The 22,879-nt window shown below is 39.2% G+C and overlaps 1 protein-coding gene across 1 annotated transcript; it reads right to left on the bottom strand.

Annotated features, from left to right (window-relative positions):
* Positions 1–789: 789 nt before the first annotated feature.
* Positions 790–22,315, bottom strand: UBASH3A (ubiquitin associated and SH3 domain containing A). Its single transcript, XM_088530632.1, has 14 exons — positions 22,176–22,315; positions 19,690–19,743; positions 17,902–18,088; positions 15,206–15,404; positions 12,240–12,409; positions 11,192–11,400; positions 10,181–10,307; positions 8,456–8,555; positions 7,142–7,264; positions 6,225–6,317; positions 5,488–5,632; positions 2,416–2,522; positions 1,830–1,936; positions 790–927 (listed from the first exon to the last, which is right to left on the bottom strand). Exons 1-14 carry the CDS (start codon positions 22,286–22,288, stop codon positions 790–792), a joined length of 1,872 nt encoding a protein of 623 aa, XP_088386758.1. The 5' UTR covers positions 22,289–22,315.
* Positions 22,316–22,879: the final 564 nt, after the last annotated feature.

Raw genomic sequence — 22,879 nt, 5'->3', positions numbered from 1 at the left:
CCATTTATACAATTTGGCAGAGAACAATACAACCAAAGCTGTTGTCTCTCAAGTGCATCTCAGGAAATATTCAGCCTTTAGAGTTTCTCATGCTGGGTTTTGTCACCAGTACAACATTGCAGGTGTCTGTCTTTCAGCAACATTAAAGCAATCATTTCATTTTTCTCTGAAAAGAGAGAGTCCATTTTGCAGTATGAACTACTTGAGAATCACAGAATGGAGAAGGTGCTGTGATAGAAAATAAACTTCCTTTGTAGAAGAAGTAAATAAATAATCAGTATGATATTTCCCCGCCTCCTACACTTTGATGGAACTAGAAGAGTCAATAAGCAACCAAATGGCTTTAGATAGCACTGATCTCCTCTTCAGGTGGGAGAATGGTCTAGATGACCTTTTCTAGGCCAGATATCTCAGTTTGTCTGAACATTTCTAGTGCATGAAAAAAGTAATTATTATTGGCTATGTTTTGCTCTTGGAAGATGCAACAATGGTTTCTTCAGTGACTGTAATAGAATTGCAATGGAATTTAAAATGAGGTAATGAGGTCATTCTGTATTCTATATTCTCTGAATAATTATTTCTCACTTTTAAGCCAGTTTCTTCTTCTCAGTCACTGAAATTGAAAAAAAAAAAAACCGCAGACACCAAACTCAGAAGTTCTTATTGTGCTTCGGCAACTCTGACAGAGTAATTCCCAAGAATTGTAAATAATGTGGATGAATCCCTCTTCTGTGCTGAGTAATAAACTGCCTTCTCATTTCTGACAATTTCAGAGACAGAGCTGGACATCTAATTATCTAGGATGCCATTTTTCCAATTAAATGCTGCGTTTGCTCCATGAGTTAATGTCTTCACTGGTGGATTAACCATCTGCCATTTGTTCTCCTCTCTAAGCTCTTCACAAAAACACATGCCCAGAGAAGGGATCTAGGAAAGAAAAACACAAGCAGGAATTACTAGCAGAGTCTTCACTTTGATGTGGAGGACAGAGCTTTGTTACAAATCATAAGAGAATACATCATGAGAACATTCTGGGAATAAACACCAGGATATTTTGCTACTTCTGAGATGAACTGAAAACGGAAAAGAGGCCTGTTGGATACTAGCTGAGCTTGTGTCATACTCCCGAATTTATACCTGGATTTGATGATCAAGCTGTATTCACTTCTTATGTATCATACTGATAGTAAAAATACAGTTAAAGCCTCTTCCTTTGGAAATACCAGAACAGCTGGTATTACAGTACGTCCTGGACAAAAGGTAAACTGGGATGAAGAAATCTGCTACTGGTGCCAACATAGAAAACAAAACATAGGAAATATTGGTCACCAAGTCTCAAGTGCAGACCTGAACTGTAAAGCTGGCAAAGAAACCCATTTCCATTTCACTTTGAAGATGAGCAAATAAGGTATATAACCACACAACTTCTTAAAGAATGACTCACAGAATATAGCTAATTTTAGACTCACAGCAGCACTGGGAGGAGAGAGGAGACTCTTACCCCTATTCCTCTACTAAGGAGACCAGATTCAGACAGCGAGGTTTTCAAATGCTCTTGTTGTGTTACTATTATCTTGCATTGTCTTTCTGTGGAAGCTGCATAAAACTTTTCTCCAAAGACTTGGTCTCTAGACACATACAATTCATGGATAGAAAAGCCTGCCTTGATCATCAACGCTATGCTAAAACTACCTGAGTTTCCCTTTGTAATGAGGGTATTAATTTGGTTGGTATTAGCTTGTATACATGTATCCCAAATGGTATAAGCAAGCTTCTTATTAAATATAATAATGCAAAGAGAGAACTTCCTGCTGGGAAAATCTTCTTACCTTTCGGACCACCTGAGCAAAGTCGCCGCTTTCTCTGGCTGGGAGCCCTATCAGAGGCCGAGTGAAAGATGCCAAGGAGGAGCCATGGCCCACAATGAGGATGACACCTGATATATGAGAATAACCCAAGAAAAGCAGTAAGGAAGCTGCAGCACTGCCTGATGTCTATGTTGATAGAGGTGAGGCAGTTTTGGGCCTCTTTGTCTTTGTAAACCTCTTTGACAAATGTGGCAGAGCGTATTGTACTGGTCAGAAAAAGTCTGATGTGTTGTATGCATGCCACTGGTAAGAAAAAGCACTTCCTAGGGAAAGAGAAAAAGTAGCTTTCCAGAAAAACATATTGTCTCATGTTGAGCTATATCCTGACATAGAAATGCCAAACAAAGATTATATTTTTGCAATGATGTATATAAGTACATAATTTCATATAGATTTTGATATGGCATAGTTCTGGCCAAGGTCTAAGTGTCTGCCTTAAATGCTGGATGATGCCAAAAACCTGTGCTTCTAGTGGCAAATCTCTGCCAGTTTCTGAAGCTGTTGCTGAAAGTGCGTGATGAGATGTACAAAGATCTGAAACATTTACCTTTGCTGGGGCAGGCAGTGACTATCTGTTTTATAACTGTGGAGCTTCTGCTTACATATTCTTCATAAGTTTCTGATGGCATCAGAGAAGAGAGTGGGAAGTTACTCCTGGCAATAAAATCACAAGAAAGTGTGTAGATTAATACTGGGACAATGTCAGCACTATTGAATGAGCATGCCAGAGAAAAGGCAATTGATTGATTAAAAGCAAACAAGCCTATCCACTGATATGGCTGGCATACTGATATCACAGCTTGCATGGAACATTATCCTCTTCCATAGTATTTTCCATTAAACCTTCTGCCTAAATCTTACAGCCATGTCCTGTCTGTGTCCTGTCCTCCGGGCTAAAGTGCCTGCAACAATTAGTTATCTCTATTATCAAGGTGTCCATGCAGGTCCATGCCATGCCATGGCATTCTTTATGACAGAATTCAGCATGCTGAAACTCATTTCATATTTTTTTATTTCATCCTCTTAATATAACTTGCATGGGAACCAGAGATGCTCACAGCTACATCTAGCAAGTGTAGTTAGGCACATGCTGTGATACAATGCAGGATGGTGATTTTCTTCTACAAACAAACCTACCCTCCTTCACCTGGTTCAATTGCCTTCTTATCCCATGAATAGCAGTAGTGAGATTAGGTTAACATATTGCCATAAGGTATGATGCCATAATATATTTCCTAGATGAACCCATCAGTACATTATGTCAGTACAAGCTGCAGAAGTAGAGAATGCATGATAAAAGTTGGTGACAGGCTCATTCTAGATTATTATCTACGGTTAGTATTAATTCTGATTAGGCCAGAGAAGTCTAAAATGGGGAACCAAAGCTGGTCAGTCATTTGACAGAGCTGCAACTTTGTAATGTATTGGTCTTTAGCATCTCTGTCCCTTCAATATTAACCATGTTATTAACTGCTTGTCCAGCAAATGAACTGAGCATCCCCAAAGAAGAGTAGGTATCCATATCTTAGCTTCTATTTGGTATACGTGGAAGCGGGCAGTGGCCCAGGTGGCTACCAGGCTAAAGAACAATTTAAGTGTTCAGCCCAGCTTAAGGTCTTGGTGACAGTATTATGTCCAGTTATGAGTGCTATACTTCGAGTGTGATGAGGACCAACTAGAGATAATCCAGAGGACAGCAGTGAACTGGAAAGCACTGCCTGCAAGGAAAGATAAAAAGAATTCAACTCGGAGAAAAAGACTGAAAAGATGTGGTAATAGTCTGCGAAGGATTGTTTTGAAGAAGAAGAGGGATCTGTCCTTCATGTATGGAGTGAAGAGGAAAGAAATAAGCAGCTTTCATAGAAGGAAGGAAGCTCTATGTTCTAAACATTTCTCAAGCATGGAAGGTGCAGCAGTGGGGCTGGTTCTCAAGGCAGATCTCTTGAGAGTCTGCAGTAAGCACTCTCCAAGAGCAGGAATGGTAGAAGGCAGAGTTTATGCTGCCTTGGGACAGTGACGATCCCCTCTCATACCAGCTCTATGGTGATTGAAAGGATGGGAAAAGAGAGTCAAAATCAATCTCACCAATGTTAGCTGTTTACTCTTTTGGTGTCCACTTAAGTCACCTAAAATAAATAAATAAGCTCCTGCAGAGGGCAATTCATGCTGTGTAATGTGTCTGACATATAAACTACTACTATAAGACATAAGACATAAAATCCGTCTCTGGAGATGTCCCTGTCTTTCCACTAACGAGAAGGCTAGATAATTATATTAGCCTAGACACCCATCTTGGAGATGATCTCAACTGAGTGACTGAATCTCAAAATGATTTTATCTCAGCCACACAAGACCTGGGCAGCTTCAACATCACTCATTTGTGTTGCCTCCTGGTGGTGCTAGAAACAGGCGACCTCGGCCCAAGTCCTCACTGATGGGGTGAGTATAGTAAAGCTGCCTCCTGGAACCAGTTGATTTTGGATGTTGCATGTGGCAGGAAGCAAACAAGAAAACAGCATGATATGTGTGAGTTTAGAGTTCATCTGTTCTTTTTCTGTCTTGATCTGAGTGAGTTTTGTGGGGTCTGGAAGCTGTAGCTAAGGCTTCTTCAGAGTTTTCCCACTGAACTTTTCACAGCTCCCCATTTGTACCTTTTCTATGTGGAAGTTTGGTTAATTTTTGAGGCGAGTGAGTCTGTGTAGAAAAAAATGGGGAAAACAGGCTGTTGTTGTTAAAACACACCGGAACATGCTATGACGCAAGAAAAGGAAAGATTTTATGCACCTTAAAATGAAGAAACCTCATCGTAAGAAATCGGTTAAGGCATGAGAAGCTTCCTTTCCCCCTTTCTTATATAGGTGGGAAGCCCCAGAGATACTCACTTTTATTAGCTGAGTAATTTCCTGGATCTGGCTGTGCACTGCAGACACAGAGCTGCCTGGTCTGCGAGCAAGACGAGGAGTTAGGTTGAATGGAGGCTTATCATTTCCTGCTCTGCCGTGGTTTGCAAATGCTCAGAAACTGCATCAAACCCCAGACTGTGAGGGCCTCCAAAAGTCTTTGCTGAACACAGCAGCACAGCAGTAATCTTTGAAGAACTCATGACACCCTTCCCCCACTGAGTTTGGCACCAACATCAGTCACAGTGAAATGCTGTTATCCTGCCTGCCTCCAAAATCTGAACGATAGCTGGCCTGTTTTGGCCAGGGGCTGGAATCATTTACCCTAACACTCGTCTGTTTTGCTTCCACCTGGCTCTTCCCCAGGGAGCATGGGAACAGCCATCACTTTCTTCTTCTGATGTAACTGTTGCTTCTGAGGCCTGTGTATGCAGACCGCTTGTTCTGAGTATTTGTTTGGGAACAAATTCTCAAATGTGTGCACACGTTCATATAAGAAAATGGTTTGTCTCTGTGTCAGAGCAGTAAATGTAATTGATGCTTGTCACAAGGCAACTGACGCCACATCTTATTTTGTCAAAGGATCATGCAGAATTCAATTTGATCAAAATCACCCATTTCTAATGCAGCAATGGTTTATGACATATAAGAGCTGAGAAAAGAATAAAAGAAATCTCATAAAGAATATTTTTTTTTACAGATAGATAGGCATCAATTACCTGTAACTTGTATCTACTTTGTAAGAGGCCTCAGTCAGTTCTGTCATAGTCATAAAGTTAGGAATTAGTTTGCTTGCTTCCCACTTTGTCCATTCAAAGAGTCCTGGTTCCACTCTAATTTTGAGTTTTTGATCTAATTTAAGGCCTGGAAAAAAAAAAAAAGTTTCTTAGAAAGATCCACTCAAAGTGCTACATTCAGACTGTACATTGCCCATATTTGATGCAAAATTTTCATTAACAAAATGCCAAAACAAAAAGAGGATTGCAAAACAAAAGAGGATCATGTTGATTAACTGAAAAAAGCATCATTCTCCTGCCTGACTAATATTAAGGCACTGAAAATTCTTAAATTATTATTACATCTGGAGTTCTGCTGTGATCATCTGAAAGATCCAGAAAAGGTTTGGAAGAGAAGACCTTGATAATGCTGCAACCTGCAACATCCTACCTCACATGTCCATTCCATATCATACTAGATTCCATCATAACTAGAGATGATTCAACTTAAAAATATCATCCTATTAAGATTACACACATGGCAACAGTTTTTTACTGCCTACATTACCAGCTAGATAAAATGACCTTTTCTTTCCTGCTTATATATATAACAATAAACAACCATGGAGTTGTACAATGTCTTAATTGTACATCTCAGAGAGTTCATAAAAATTAGACAGAGACTCTTTCTCCATGGGAAAAAAAAAAAAAAAAAGCCCTACTCAGTTTTTCTCCCTTACCTTCCATGACGTATTGAGCTGTCTGTATGCAGCGGAGTGCAGGTGATGAGTATACATAGCTGACTGCCACCTCCTGGTCCAGCAGAGCTTCTCCTGCAAGGAAACAGCCATGTGAGTTGTTTTTTTACTGATCATTAGAGATGAGAAAATACTGAAAATAATTTCTTATAGAAAAAAATTCTTGGATGTTTTATTTCCATCAATGTGGGATATATTGACAGCCCCTATCTATTCATTTTTACACACTGTTGTGTGACTGCACTAAGTAGAAAGCTCATTCTGATGGCAATAACAATTTAAAGGGAATGTTGGAAAGATAATTATGGAAGAAAGATAATTATGGAAGAAAGATAATTATGGAAGAAAGATAATTATGGAAGATGAATCCCAAATCTGCAAATGGTACCTAGGGAATTTGGCTGTCTCCATATTTCTAAATCATCAGAGCTCCAGATTTTTATTGTCACAGTCAGACTTGCATGCTCGGGGTGCAGAAACGGCTTCATCTTAAAAGTGAATATAGTTAGACCAGCCCACATCACTCAACTACCTCATAGCTGACCATGAATCTGCTTCCTCAGGCCAGATACTCTACTTCTCACTCTACCTGGTTAATGAATGCTGCATAACACATTAGTTCCTCACACACATGCAGGAAGACATGTGTTGTGTAGCAGCTTCTTTATTTCAGCACTCCTTGCCAGGAACTGGCAGGCTGTCTGTCCAAGAAGAGCAATCAAAACAGTTCTCTTTTTTACTATATAACAAGATCTTGTAATATTTTCCCCTAGAAGCATATTATCATAAAGAACACTGCTTGGAAGTATTTCTACTGAAAGGACAGCATGAATTTTTACACATGATGAAAACTTTTTTCCCAAACGCCTGAGTTTGTAATGGAATATTATCCCGCTTACCTGTAAGTCTTGACTGAAAAATACCACAGCAAGATAAAGGAGGATCGTGCTCAAATTGCTTCATGCTGTCTCTCCGTTTTGGTAGGTTGGAAGGAAAGTTCAGATCAGCTCTGTGGTATTTTCCTGAAAGGAGGTGGAACACTTTGCTGCAGTATGAAGGAGGCAGTACCTGAATACCATGTTTCATCTCACTGTAAGAGCTTTATCTTTTTTTTTTTTTTTTTTTTAATTCTTGCATAGTTGATTCTAAGAACCCAGACTGGAAGTCAAAGTTACTCCTGTACTGGTAACAAAACAGGCTGGGACCTATTTTCCTGGCCATAACACCCAGTGGCAAAGGAAGACATTTGCCCAAAGAATGAAACTCTCTTCCTAACATCCAACTCCAAACATCCAAACTATCCACAAGGAGCAATCTCTAGTCTTTGCTGTGCCCGAAACGTCTTCTAGAAACTGCGGATGAAGGAAAGCTATCATTAACCAAGATCGTGCCAAGGAGTTAGGTATTAACTAAACAGTTTGGAGGACAATGTCTGAGCTCAGATATCTATAAGGATTAGTTTGCCAGTAAAGACATAACATCTCACTGATTAAAAAAAAAAGAAATGGCTACTATTACCTTAAGGAGATGACATTTTAAGGTCACAATACTGACTTGGGAAGTCACCTGTCCTAACAAAATAACATCTCTTTTGCAACCTCTGCTTTGCAAGAGGGCAGAAAGTGACAAGAATTTGCATTGTGGGACTCAAATAAGACAAATATTCACTCCATATCAATGTTCTATTCCTGTTGCCAAAATGACAAAAAAATCTACTAAATAAAAATGAAATCAATTAATTGATTATAGTGCCAGAAAGTACCATCCTCATTATCTAGTGTAAAATTCATCATCATGTAGAAGAACCCCAGGATAACAAGACTTTCAGCATAAAGCTTCCATCTGAACTTGCCCTTCTCCCTGTTCCCCTCCTCAATGAGTATTTCCCAGCTTTCGATTGGTTTTCTGTACCCAAAGGCATACTTTCTTTTTTTCTTTTTTCTTTTTTTTTTTTTTTGGAGAGAGAGAGTCAACTTCAAATTAGGTCAATGCTGACATCATTTCCATCATTGTTTGTACTTGCTCTTCCTCACCAAGTTAGACTGATTAGTGTGCAGACCAGAACAGTGTTTTGTCTGACCTTACAATGTTATTCACTCTTCCTTCTCAGCACTTAGATTCACCTGAAAGAGTTTGAATTTCTTGGATCCTTGAGGCTGAATATCTAGTGGTTTTGGTTCGGGTTTGGTAAGAACTTCCATTCTCTTACTCACCATCTGCAGTTAAGCACTGTTGAAGCCAGGACTTCCCAAAAACCTGATCAACTCTTTCACCATGGCGCATCACCAGTAGACCTCTTCGAATAGTGGTGTTCTGAGAAAGCTGTATAAAATTTTTTGGATTTTTGTTTGTTTGTTTGTTTGATGATGGTATATTTAACATGCATAAAAGGTCTGGATTCCACTGTCTAGATGTTGACCAACAGAGTAAGGACAGCTGTCTATCCCTGAAAGGTGTATAGCACAAAAAAGCACTGCAAGTGAGAGAAAGGAGCTAAGGAGTTACTATAATGGAGGAGTGTCTTTAGACCAGGTAGTAAGCCTGATCAACTCCCTATTGCAAAGGCAAAGGCAAGACATCTCCGACTTTCGTGGGCTACAAATTAGGTTTTAACTCTATATTTACACTAGTAAAAGGCAGTGCTCATAACAAAACTTTTAATATTTGTAAGGGAAATAATTATCATGTAATATATATTATATGACTGATATAAACAAAAGAGACTGTAAACTAACGGATTTTAGCTGTAATGCCCTTTGCTACACCAGGGCTAACAGGGAGCCTTTTTTTTTCTCTTTTCCCAGTGAAGACAACAATTTTAACTGCTTTATACTTCTTATAAATGTGTTTGGCCAAATCAATAGTGAACCTAGATCTTCCCTGTGGCTAGCTTTTAAATCAGACTGTGTGGAATTGCAAATATATTCTAATAAGTTTGGGGTTAGTTTACAACACACATAGATATACATGAAAAGATAAAGAGGAACAGGTCAAAGACTTAAAACTGTCTCAGTACTAACCTATCACAGTGCCACTGCTGCAACACAGAGGTTAGAGATGTGTATCTTCAGAAGCAGAAGAGGGAATTCTTAAGAAGCGAGATGAGATTTATATTCACTTATTCTGTTAAACACAGAATAGCACTGCATTTATGCTGCAAGACACTAATCATCCCCCATGAGAAGATGAGAGTTCAAAACTAAGGTTTTGTGGTCTTGTTCTGCTGCTTGGGAGGAGCTCAGAGGCTGTGGAAACTCCTAGACTGCAGGCATTAACGTCTTCAGGCTAAGAGGTGGCTGTGCCACAGATCTAAGCCAGATAAGAGGGGACAAGAGCACTTGAGAACTGGAGGAAGATGTGTGAGTCTTGCAAAAGTGTCTCTCTTACAGACATTCACACAGTCATCTTGAGATAAAATATTTAAATGTACTAAGATCTGAAACCATGTTAGCCATTAAGGTAAAATCCTTAGAATTTGTTCATGAAAATGACAAAAATCTGAAGTGAAAACAACTAACTAAAGCTGTTGTAGCTACTCTACTATGAACTCTTCTGGAAGACAAGGGAATAGGAAACTTGAGAAAACTATTTTTCCTTGTGTCTGCATCTTATTTGTGAGATTTGTCCTATATCTCTGCACAGATTTTCTGCTAAGTCTGTGCAGAGAAAGCTAAGCAGGCATTTTAAATGTTGTGCTATTGCAAGAGGAATAAAAAGAGATTTATGAAGGAAGGTACACATTGTCAAGTGTATATGAGATGCTATACCATATAGTGTGAGTTTATGCGTGTGCAGATATACGTATGAGCATTACACTATAACATGGCAATATGAGAAAGAAACAGGAAGATATTATTAAAATTACAAAAGTTTTTATTTAAGAGTATATTTGCACAAGCACTTGACAAAACTAGGGAAAAAAAAAAAACCTCAATTACCTGAGCTGAAAGTATACTGGTTAGACTTCTTGACATAACTGGATTATGGACTTCTCCATTCAGCTTTACATTAGGTTCATTTTCAGCTTGGGTGAAAAATCTCGAAGCTGGTACAAAAGCATATTCTCTGTAGAAAAAGTAGAAGCAACACACACACACACAACACAAACATGGGTGCACACACAAATAGAAAGGATCTTTAAGTCATGCCATTTTATAAGAGTGTGAGAGTCAAGATTCATATTCTGTTCAACAATCTTCACACACTTGCTATCCAGTTTATAACTTTGCTCTTTAGCTAGAATCTGTCCAGTAGCTAGGGCACAGTAGCAGAAGGAGGTTAAAATAATGGTAACTGACAGCATGTATTGTGTGCCAGCCTTCTAAAGATTAACTTTGAAAGGAAAATGTTACCTCATGACCTCCTATCTGTCTCTATGGACTCAGCAAGGACTGTGCCTACAGCTCCATCTTAGAAAAATTGGATCTAATCTACAAGTACCATCAGTAGTGCTGACAGCTACAGAGCAAAGTGCAGGAAGCCAGACAGATGCCTGTTGATATGGGTGAATCAACAAAATGAGGATGGGCTCAAGGTGATGCATTTTTAGGTTTCAAGTTAGCTTTGTCACCACTTAAAATGAAAAGAATAAAAGAGAAAAGAAGAAAGTAGTAACCCAGCCTGAAGTCTCAATCTGCACTACAGAACACATTTTTTTAACATTTATTAGGATGTTACGTTTGTTCAAGAGCAAGCAGAGGTTAACCTTTCAGCAGATGAACTAATGCACTTGGGGTTTCTATGGGTGGCTGTCTCATATCTTTTATTGCAGAAATGCTAGTTCCTGAGCATTCATCTCCTTCAGCTAGGAGATGGTCTTTGGCATGTTTAGGCATGCTTTGGCAAGCTCTCTTCTGCCCACACCACCTGCAGCTTGCACCTGGCAGCCAACAGCTAACAGCATGGATGAACTCTACAATACCTCTGACATAGGACAAGCGACAACTTACCTGTGTTTGACCCAAGTGTCTGACTCGTTGGCTCTCTCTGTGTAGTTTTCAGGAATAAAACCTCTGCAGCCAGTCCGGTGTGAGGTCCCAATCACCCAGCCTTCACTCACATCAGATTGCTGTGTTGGGTCAACATATATGAAGTCTCCCACATTTATCATTAGCTCATCGATGTTCTGAGGCTTATACTGGAAGACAGCCCTCAGAGTCTGGAGGAAAACACACAGGACATAGCTGTTTTATGTGCTACAGCATTTTGGAGGACGCTTTTTTAAACTCTGTACTCTACAAAGCAACCTATCTATTTTATGCTCTGCAACTTGTTGCTTAACAATACTTCAGCAAAGGAAAAAAAAATAACGCATATACTATATATGTAAAAATAGGCATTCGGTACTCATAAAAATGCTTCATTTTCCTGTAAAAAAGTATACTGATTTAAAATAAGACATTATCAACTGCATTCAAAGCATTACCAACTCTTGCAGTATCAACTATTATTATATCAACTATTATCAACTAACAATTATCAACTTGCAGCTTTACTGACTGACCAAAATCCAATACAAGACTTATACTAAAATGATATGCAGAGCTGACATAATGACCATTTATCATTCTATAGTTTAAATTTGGAAAAGACAGCAGGAATAATGTCGGTTGTTTTCAACATCAGTGAACTGTGCCCTGCTCTCTGATATTTAACCTGCATTGGAACAATCAAAAATAATGTAATTTTACCGAATGGAATTTTACTGCAAAGTTGTGATCTGGCCAGTTCTAGCAAATATTAAAAGATTATGTCCTGTCTCTTTATTTTCTTGTGTCATTGCAAGTTTAGCTTTCCTGGAATCAGATCTACCATAAAGGTATCTTTTACAGTGGATAAAGGATACAGTTTTTCACCTTGAAGAGATACTTGGAACAACCTTGCATTTTGAAATATTGTAGTGTGCTTGCACTGATTTTGTTTGTGAAAAAAGCAAGATGGCTGCAGAAAAGATTTTAATTAATGAGTCAGAAAAACAAATAACTCTGATGGCAGTACCTGGTAATGCACAAAACGCATATCCCTTGAATAGAGAGCAGCTACCCACTGGCAGGCCTCCCCTGGGTTGAGGGATTTGGCCAGCTGCTCCAATGTCTTCTGATGGTGAGGATAAAACTTGTGAGCCAAAGTAAGATGGACCTGTTTGTGGCAGGGTTTCACATGGCAATCTAAAAATAAAACAATCAGCTAATGTCACAAAATAGAAACAAAGGTCACCTAATGTTCTTCTTGTTGATTTATCCTTATCATTGGCATGATACAGAAAATATCAGTGCTTAGTGGTAGAGTTGATCCTATGTGTATTGAATAGCTGTTTTTCTGAATATCGTGGTTTTAATCATACTGAAATATTCACAGATCTACACTGTATTTGCTTCTAAGCTTCAGCCCGGAAAAGACAGTTAAAAAAAATCTCCATGTAGATTTGGTTTTATTTATTATTCTTAGGGTTGTTTTTCTCTGGGGAAGAATGAATAGAGTTTGAATTCCTCTTCCAATTCTAGATGCTTCAAACTTTTATCTCCCAGACAAAGCTATTCATGGATCAAAGCCCGTCAGTCTCCACTGATGATTCAGTTTCACGTGATTGTCACTGGAGCAGGAATTAGTACCTATTTCTCGGGGATGTGGTCAGGTCATTATACTATGCAACAGCACGTCGAGAGTGCTCCCTGGTTCAGTTATTCGAGGTAAATTAGAGGAGCTCCATCACGAAAGCCTAAGGTGACCTCATTTTCACATGATCTACGTGAAGCTGTGTCCGATGTGCCCCTGGGAGGTGGCAGGGATGGGTTCAAATCTCCTTGAGCAGAAAGTCTTTTGAAGTTTTGTCCCTGGGTAAATGGTCTAACTATTGAAATACTGGCTATCATGCTAGAAGATGGTGTTTTCTTCTCAGTGCCTTCACTTCCTTGGCTTTTCATACTCTGATTCGGGCCAGAGCAACATTTTCATTTGACACAAAGCCTAAATGTTGACTCTATTTCACTGAGAAAAAAAAATAAAAAAAATTGAATTGATCCAAGAAGGTTTAATTCTGTGATTGACTTGGGTGTGAATCTGAACCACCAATGATTCCTGTGGCTGGCCCTAAAGCCTCTTCTTCAGTACTGCCCTGTGAGCACCTTTGACTTAACTTACAGCAGAGTACCTCCTTCCTGCAAAACCAGCAAACAAATAAGTAACATTTGTGCTCCCTGTCCCTCATTTCTTTCTGTTTGGCATGCTCAAAGCCTCTTTAGCTTACCACAATGGAAAAAAATGAAAAAAAAAATCAGTTAAATTTGAGTGCAGAGCTTATGGCAATGAAAGCGCCTGTGAGACTCTGCACTGGTGCACAGTCTCATGATTTGTGAGCCACATCGTCCTGCCTCTCTGACAGCTGCTTTGGGGGCAATCTCCTAGCCTATCTTTGCTTTCACAGGGTGCAGTTTGACAGCACATTGCCTTTAGGGCTATGGGGCTCCCCTCCACCTCAAGCTCCGGCTACAACCCACTCAGGCAGCAGCTCACCACATCCTCAGCTTCACAGCTGCCAGCACAGCTGCCTGCTATACCAGGCTACAGAAGTGATCTGTGTGAAGGATAAACTTGCATGCAAGAAGGAGGAGGAGCAGCAATTATTTTTAACCAGGACTTTACTGATATGCTTTATGAAGAGGTCTCAAAGCTGATGGACCCTGCTCCATGCAGCAACCCAGTTTGTGAAATCAGAAACATGACTGCAAAGGCAACTGTGAGCTCCTGCAAGGCTCTGCTGCAAGGGCAGGCAATAGCATGAGTTTTATGGAGAACAGGCAGTGTGGATGTGAGGCTGAACATGGGGGAGGAGGCCCTTTTCATTGGAAAATTACCCCCAAATCCTAGGCTCTCCTTCTCCTCACAGCCCAGGCTTTTGGCAATCCCAGGGCAGCAGAAGTGCTTGGCTTAGAATATACACCTGCAATTCTATATTGCATTTTTACCCTGCTAAATGCTAATGGACAAGGTACTGCAGTCACCTGTGACATGAGTGCCAAATAGTTGTCTGTCCTTGCTGCCCTTCAGATGAGCAATGTAGGGGTTGAGAGAGATCACTATCTGGCACATAACCACTGAAAGGAAACAGGTGACTCAAACTCAAGAACAGAGGGGAGCACCATGAGCACCAGGGAAAATCCAGGCCTGCTGATTGTATTTCTTCTTTCTTTCGTTTCTGTCTTCCTTTCCAGCATGGCCACAGAGATATGAACACCTTCAAAGACAGAAAGGTCTACTGTCTCACAAGGCTGCATGTGAGACATCTTTTCTATTTTCCTACTGTCTCCACCCAGTCATGATATCCAGTCATTGGTGAGATAAAGAAGAAGCAGGGGCTAGGTATGGAGGCCTAGGAATAGGAGGATTATACCTCTGCCCATCTTGAATATCTAGATCATTAGCCTGTCAAGTTACACAGCCAACCGTTTCGTCTTGCAGCTCAAGAGAAGAAATGTATACAAAAACACAATGAGGAAGAAATAACCCAAACAAAGCCAATCCCACAGGAACTCTTATGTAGCTGCACAAAAATTAATAACCTTCAACACATTTTCAAAATCATTGGAAAGAAGCACAGTATAAAAGCTCAGTAAACTAAGAGTTACTACCATTTTGAAGGACTGCTCTACCCATCAGCTGCCTGCAAGATGTTGCCAAGTAAAACCTTTGCCTGAATTTCCTAAAGAAGGTGAAATTAACAAAAATTTGGAGCAGTTTTCTTTTTTCTTGTCTACTCATTTTGGCAAAAGCATTGTGTCTTCAGAATCTAAAACAAGTTACAAAAAGATCCTAGACATATTATTTTCCATTCTGCAGGAAGAAACTGTGCTGGCTTGTAGCAAAATATCAACTTAGCACCTCCAGAGGCACAAGAGGTGCTTTCAGCATCACATCTAAGCTGTTTTTCTACAATCCACTCATTTCCCAATTGATGTTTATCCTACCTGCTAAGGCTGAAGCCTCTGCAGAGAATGCAGTAGCAAATTCTTTGAGGATATTTGCATGGCTTTCCCCAACAAAGAAACCAAGGTAGCTGGTGGATGAATGTAGTGATAGGGAAATGAATGGTGGAAAGCACTGTGAAAAGCTTTCACCAACTCGCTTTAAGACCTCATACAATAATTCCACTTTCTGGTCTTCACACTGAAAGAAAACAGAAGAACATACTAACATACATACATTACAAAACATACTAACAACCATTTTCCTAGACTGTCTCATATAGAGATACTAGAAGCAAAATGGAAGATAGATTTCTTGAGAAAGCTAGCAGATCTTTGAAATGGGCTGAAATTCATAGTGTTAAAATCACTACTATAGGGCAGTTTGGTCAGCATAGTGTGTTGGTGCTGCAATAGGAGACAGTTTTATCATTAGGTGTATCTAGGCTAGGTGAGAAGGACCAAAATTTTTTTACCATCTGATAAGTAGCTGGTCTGAAATGATGCAGTTGTTATGACTTTCCTCTCTAATTTTAAGTAAGAATTTGTATTATTGTTATCATGCAGTCTTTAGCTGAAATTGGTCCTATTAAACCTTCAAAATCTCATATGCTGAGCTGCATACATAGTAAAATTCACAAGGAATTTGTGTCAGATAATTTTTAATGCTCTAATTACAGCAAATCAGAGGATTGTACCAAGACATACCTTAGCAAAAACTGGTAATTAAGCAGTTGAAGAAACGAAAAGATGAAGATGGCATTTGTGCCATTCAGCCAAAGACACAAACATTAACAGTGCTCCCTCTCCTTACATTTTCTTCCCCTTAACTGAGCTATTTGCTCCATTTAGTCTTTACATTGGGTCAATCTGTTGAAAGGAAGACCCCAAGAGAGGGAAGGAGCTACAAAAAAGGAAACCGTAGCTATCTGGGTGGTGGGGAAGGTCCAAAGCATCTATTGCGCTCTGTTCTGACAGCGGAGTTTATTTGCTCACAACATGGGTGCATCACCCTCTATATGACTCTGTCTTTTGAACTCACCAATGTTAACCTTTAAAGCACTTCCACTTGCTATTTAAACAGTCATTCTCTGTTAGGCATTTTCGCCATCCAACACTCCACTTGCAAGCCACCACCACAGCACACTTGTCTTGCACTTCCTACAAGTCATGCAAGCTCTACGCAGACAAGCCAGTGGATGTGCTAAAGGAGAGCACTGACGTACTGGTTCTTGTGGGAGGAACTGGAGACCACATTTAGGGCAAGAACTGTCCCACAGGCTCCACTGAGTACCCAGCACTATGTGCAAGTCCATGAGCTGCAGGAGACTTGTAAAGTCAGGAGATAGCAGAGGGACGAGTCGGGAGGAGAAGGTGGAAGCCAGTTTAATGTGTCTCACTTTCCATGTGTGAGGTTCCCCGGTTCAGCTCTCGCCAACAGCTGAGAAAGAAAGAACTGGCTGCGGATATTTATGGAAGGTACATATATCCCTAGAAATATGCTACCTGAAACATGTCTGAGGTTCATGAGATGAGGGTTACAATTCGGTCATCTCTTCCAGGTCAGACCTTTAAACTTGACACCTTTCAAGAGCACAGCATTCGTTATTAATTAATGCTTTTGTTCCATATGATTGTGATTAATGGCCACAGCGTAAGAGGATATTCAGTATTCTGCAACAAAACACTCTAATAACAAAATAATGTTCACTGCCTGTGCTTAGTTGCAGGGTATAATGTGAAAGTATGATGAATGTAATAACTTGTCCACCTGCTCTACCTTACTTCTGTTTCAGTGCATCTCAAATGCAGCTGATGTTCACGTGCAGCATGAAACTGGGTTCTAGCTGTCTCCTGGGTTTTTCTAGACCAGGGAATCTTAGCCTTTGCTTATGCTAGCACATCCACCCAAACATGGGAAAATAGCTCTGTTGAGACATTCTCTAAAGTGTCATCCAGTATTCAGAAGTACTAGGAGGACAGTAGCATCTTCAGAACTAGAAAACTACCTACCTATTAGGCTCCAGAGCCTAATTTCCATATTACATTATAGACAAAGTGACTCAGCTGCACTGCTGACTAGAAATCTGTCTCTCTCTTCTCCTTCTTTCCCATACATTCTGCTCTCCTCTCTATAACAATGACCAAGCTTCAACAGGAAGGTTTTACCACATGCCATCATGCTAATAGTTCAGCAACCAGACTCTGAGGGAAGCGGGGTGGGTTTCCCTGAGTTTGCCATAGGCCCAGTACCAAAGCTTCCTTCATCCAATGAAAATATTATCACTATTACATCATTGGCTAAAGGCAGCTGCAGTCAGCCTGGGAAGAAGGCTTAATGTCCTGGATCCAAGTGGCGAGCTGCATGTTGTGAGCAGTGTTTCCCATTAATCGGACCTGTTCAGCCAAGGCTGAACAGGGTTGCTCTAGACACATGAAATAACTATCACCCACTTGCCTTGAATCATCCCACTCATTTCAGTAGTTTGATACATGCTGAGATCTGAGTTAGGAAACTAAAGTGTGTGGTGGAAAAGTGGTCCTCAGGGGCTGAGCAAACTAACAGAGCCAATACTTATTCCTAGACCTGTGTCATATTAGTTTGATCATCAAGGAGAATTTTTGGTGAAAAACAACTGCAGGTGACCTAGTGTCACCAGTAGCCAATATTTGGCCATTGCATGTTTTTTGTGCCTTACCGTAAAGAAATCGCAAAGCGTGATGTGTGGAAAAATCTCATGAGCTCTATTTTTCCCACACTGGCGCCTGCTCTCTTTCCAAAACTCTTGCAGGCAGTTATGCAAGCGGCCAGTGGGGCACAAGTAGAGAGCATACTCCTGAGGGATTGGGTCATCCAAAGAGGGATCATTGCAGTGAGAGTGTAACCTGAAATTGAGAACATATTATACAAAGTAAGTGCTTGCATCACTTACTCTTCTTTCCCCTGCATGAAGACATCCATTGCAGAAAGTAGAAAAAAAAAAAGAAATACAAAATTATTATCCCCTGGAGATTAGAAATGAAAAGTTAAAATAAAAGCTGCTCACAGATTTTCTCTATGGAATATCAATTAATGGAGAAAGGCCTTTGGGACTTTGTTTCTGTTTATTTTGTTGTGTGTGCTTTCTATTTTATTACATGTCTTTACTTTTTTAGATATCTGAAAATGAAAGACAGAAAAAGAAGAGCTTTTGTCATTTTGTGGGGTTATTTTCCCTCTTTCATGATTGGAAGCAGAGAACTGGAAGAGAAAAAAGAGACAAAAGAGAAGAAGTTGAGAATGAGAAAATGAAAAATAATTGAAGTTTTAAAATATGTTCAAAAAGCACTATAAATTCTATTCAACCCTAGTGAAAGCAAAAATGACAAACCAGAAAATGCACAAGCAAAAGTCAGAAACTTTATATTGCAGATGATTTCAGCCTCTACCTTGTTCTATCTATTTAGCTTCACAGCTTTTATATTGGGGATGATTTTCAGAAGGATGATGGTATCCTTGACAAAGCTGTTTTTCATACTACTTTGATTTGGGTTGAACATGACATTGTCAAATTTCCTCTGTGTGTTCATAAAAATATCCCAAACAAGAACAGAACAGAACAAAGCACAGAACAGAAGCAGAAAAACAAACAAATAAAAAACAAAATAAAACAAAAAGGAGAGGGTGAAGAGAGATTAGGTTTGATTTGAATACAGATTAAAATAAAACAAAAAGTAATTTATCAATGTATGAATGCTCTGTGGGCATCTCAGAAGAAAGGAAAAAACTTAGCATATTCAGGACTAAATTAGTGATTTTGATTCAAATTGTTCATCCCTCTGACTGCCAGCCCTTCAATTTAGTTTACATGAGCCTTTCTCAGGGGAAAACAACTGCTGTGTTCACTTTCAGTTACTGCATACTCGATGCTGTAAATATATGGATTTGTAATGATAACCAGTACAAGGCGGACATATCTTTCATTTTTTCTTCCCTTTTTCCAGTTCTGGTTCTTGTGTATGAGCTCTGTGTCCTGCTGGGTCATGATGTTGTCTTCACAGAGGCAAAAACTACGCTTGCAGAAGCAACCACAGGCAGAAGCAGTTCCTGATGCCCAGTTGTTTAAACAAGCACTATAAATTATGAGGCTTAAATCTGAGCAGCTGTCTCTGACCTGTGTTGCTGATCATATGAGATGATCATCATCACTGGGTTAAAAGTTGCTGCACTTGCCCAAGACTAGCCCTTCCTCCCTAGCTTTTGATTTACCCTTTGTCCTCCATAAATAATCTCACTTTCCAGAGTAAGCAGTTACATTAAATTATTTCTTATTCTTCATGAACAAAAATGAAAGAAAGATAAACTGTATAAAATTCAAATGAAATGAATGCAGGATTTTTTATGGCAAGGGCTGCTGACTTCAGATTCACTGACAGAATCAGCACATGAACAAATATTTTTAACAGGTTTGATATGATAGTCCTCCTTAGAAATCACAGGCACTTACCATTTTGCAGCATCTTCTATTGTCTTTTGACCAGTGGCAGCCAAGGCTTTTTGCCTGGAAAAAAACAAAACGTGTTTGTCAAAATAGCAGAATTAAAATGGTTTTCCATGACTCCAGGAACATAAAAATGGGCATTCTTCAGCCATCAAGTCTATTTTCAAGCACAAATAGGACCAACTGGAAGTAGTTTATTTCTGGAAGATGTTTATGTAACACTTTTGAAAAGTCCTCAAGACAATCTTTTCCACAGCAAGGCTTTAATTTCTTAAAGACGATTATCCTATTCTTCCAACAGGATGTCCTCCTTTGTATTCTGGAGATATTTCCTTAGCACCCTTATTGACCGGCCAGATTTGCTTAGGGTTAAGTAACAGATCTGTGCACAGACTATAAGAGTAAGATGTGCTGTATTCATAGGATAATGTTCTTGCTAATGATAAATTCAAAATCCAGGCTGAGCCCACATTTTATATATACAACCAAAGCAAATCATACTTAGAGTTCGAATTTGAAAAACTGGATTAAAAATTCCCATAATCCATCAGGAAGACAGATCTGAGCCACAAACTCAGATGCAAACTCAGTCCACGGTAAGGGACAATGTCTCAAGTTTCTCTTTCATACGCAACAGTCATTCTCTGGAAACAAATTTAATTCATATTTCCTTTTCTCATGAGAACTTTCAAAATGTCACCAATGTCCTTCGCATGAACAAGGTGGAAGGTGGAAAGATAATACATTAAAAAAAAATCGACATCTACAGATAGGAAGTAGGGCAAAACACCAGAAAATCTATGTTAAAAGTTATGTCTTTAAAGGCAGAATAAACTAGTGCTTCCCTAAAGTATAAGACCGCTGGCACAGTTCAGTGCAGACTAAGAGTGAGAAAAGGCCCATTTTGCTGACTTGATGCTAGGCTTGATCACCATATACATGGATTTTGTTCCTTTGGGAAACATTGCTTTGGCATGTAAGTTCTACGCTGTGAACAATATTGTGATATATTGTGATATTCCATTTTGTTCAGGCCAGGATATCACAAAAGGACAATTTTTCAGTACTTCGATTTACAGCTGAAACCAGGAACTTCTGAGAAAGCTAAAAACATAATATAATTTTAAAGATCTAAAAATCATTATGAGAAATCAAAGGTAAAAACAAAAAGACTTTTGGACATTATATTATTTTATGTTGATTTGCATGATATTTGGGGTACTTTTTGTTTTTTTTTGATCTGGGAAGCATAAACCCATCTCAGTAACAGCAGAAAATGTTTCAAAGGAAATTTGAAGATCATCACCTACAGAATCGAAAATTTAAAAACTACACATTACTCTGGGGTGATCAATTACAGTATGTATTAAACACACAGGGAGCCAGATTCTCGGATAAGCTCCAGGATTAAAATTCCACTGGGCATGATTGGGAATAAGGAATCCAGAGTATCTTTGTAAATTGTACCCATTATGTCTGTGGTTGTCCCATTAAAAAGAGGTGTTCTTAGAAAAAACAACACAGCATTTCAGTACTATACCTTTTCAACCGGTTTAATTTTCAATGAAAAGTCAAAATGGAAGCCACAAAGACATTCTGCTCTCCCTTTGCAAATAATTTTGATAAGGAGTTCTTTGACATTTATGTAAAAGGGGTTATTTTCTGAAGAGCAAGTGTTGACAAGCATGTAGTTCAACTGGCCACTGCACATACATCCAAAGTTGTCCTCCAGAAATTTGAAACTATCTGAACAATGTCTGGGAAGGAAGTGACCATGTTTCTTCTTTTTTATTAGTGGAGCAAATGCTGTTCCCAGTTAAACTTTCTTTAGTTGAGGTTACCAAGAATAACATCTCGTTCTTTATTATTATCTTGTATTTATATTATAGATATATTATAATCCTGTATTGTTATCTTGTATTTCAATTCAAGATAGGAATAAAAAACGATAAACTTTTTGACATTTTGTTGAACATACATATTAACATACCTAAACATATTAACAAAATATCTAAAACATATTACCAAAACGTGTCAATTTGTTAAAAAGCTTACCATTTTAAAACAGTTCCAGCGGCAAAACTCAACAAGAGATCTTTCAAGGCCTAACAACAACTTAATATAGAAGATACACTCACATTTAACTCAATAATAATGGTGAAAAATAAAAGAGGAACTGTCCCAAGAGTTAGTTATAGATATCATTTTCTTAAGTTGTTTTGAAGCCTCTCAACCTTAAGACATAGAAGAATATGGATCTCAATAGATAAACATAGCATTTTAAGTAACGGATAAAGAGCAGGTTATTTTCAGAATACGAACAGAACACTGTTCTACAAGAACTTCAAAGCAAGACACATCTGATCCCTGTGTAGAGGCATCATCACTCAGAAAGGGTGAACTTTCTCAATTAAAAATGCAGGCTCTCTGTGTTCAAATTTTTGACAGATGTACCCCTTGCTACATAAAGGCAGCTGAAGCACATTACTCACGCGATATGAGCTGGGAATCCTTTGGTTAAGAGGGACTCAAGGAGCGAAGAGGTGCTTTTGTTCCTGTGTTTGTTGGCAACCTTTGCATAGAGCTGTGTCTCAGGCACCGCCATCTCTTCCACTGTACCTCTAAATATGTGTTCAGTGTTCACAGAAACTGGGGTGAGAGGATGAGGGTGAGAGAGATACAGAAAGAGAGAGAGAGAGAGAGGAAAAAAAAAAAAAAAAAACCTCAAACCTCCTGTGATCTTTCTGACAAAAGCTGATATCCTGTTTTCATAGCATACGCATGTCTAATTTTTTGTTTTAGGGCAGCTAAAAAAGCAAAAGCTATCTCAGTCTTTTCTTGCCTGCCCCAGCACAGATAAATACCACTGAGAGCAGAGACTTGCCAGGAGTGTGAGGCTGAGTTCCCTTCTCTCAGCTCTTCTTTCTAAGTTCTTTCTAGAAGAAATTTCCTTGAGCTGCTACTGAGGGGACATCCTGTGCCATATTGTGAAATTAGCTGATATGTTGAATTAAATTTTTGAGCTAGACTTCCATTCCCTAGCCAGCTAATCCTTGAATCTCTACTGTACAGGGCTCCCATTTTGGTGTCCTCAGCCAAAAAGCCATGAACTGGACATAATTTTTAGGGAAGACGAAATCAAATTTTTCTTTTTGAGGTTTGATCACCTGAAACTGGACTTGAAGCTGGACTTGAA

The sequence above is a fragment of the Tinamus guttatus genome, unplaced genomic scaffold, assembly GCF_059628265.1.
Source record: "Tinamus guttatus ecotype Peru unplaced genomic scaffold, ASM5962826v1 Tinamus_guttatus_pri_ptg000384l, whole genome shotgun sequence".
Lineage (NCBI taxonomy): Eukaryota > Metazoa > Chordata > Aves > Tinamiformes > Tinamidae > Tinamus > Tinamus guttatus.
This window is presented reverse-complemented; position numbering and strand designations above follow the sequence as displayed.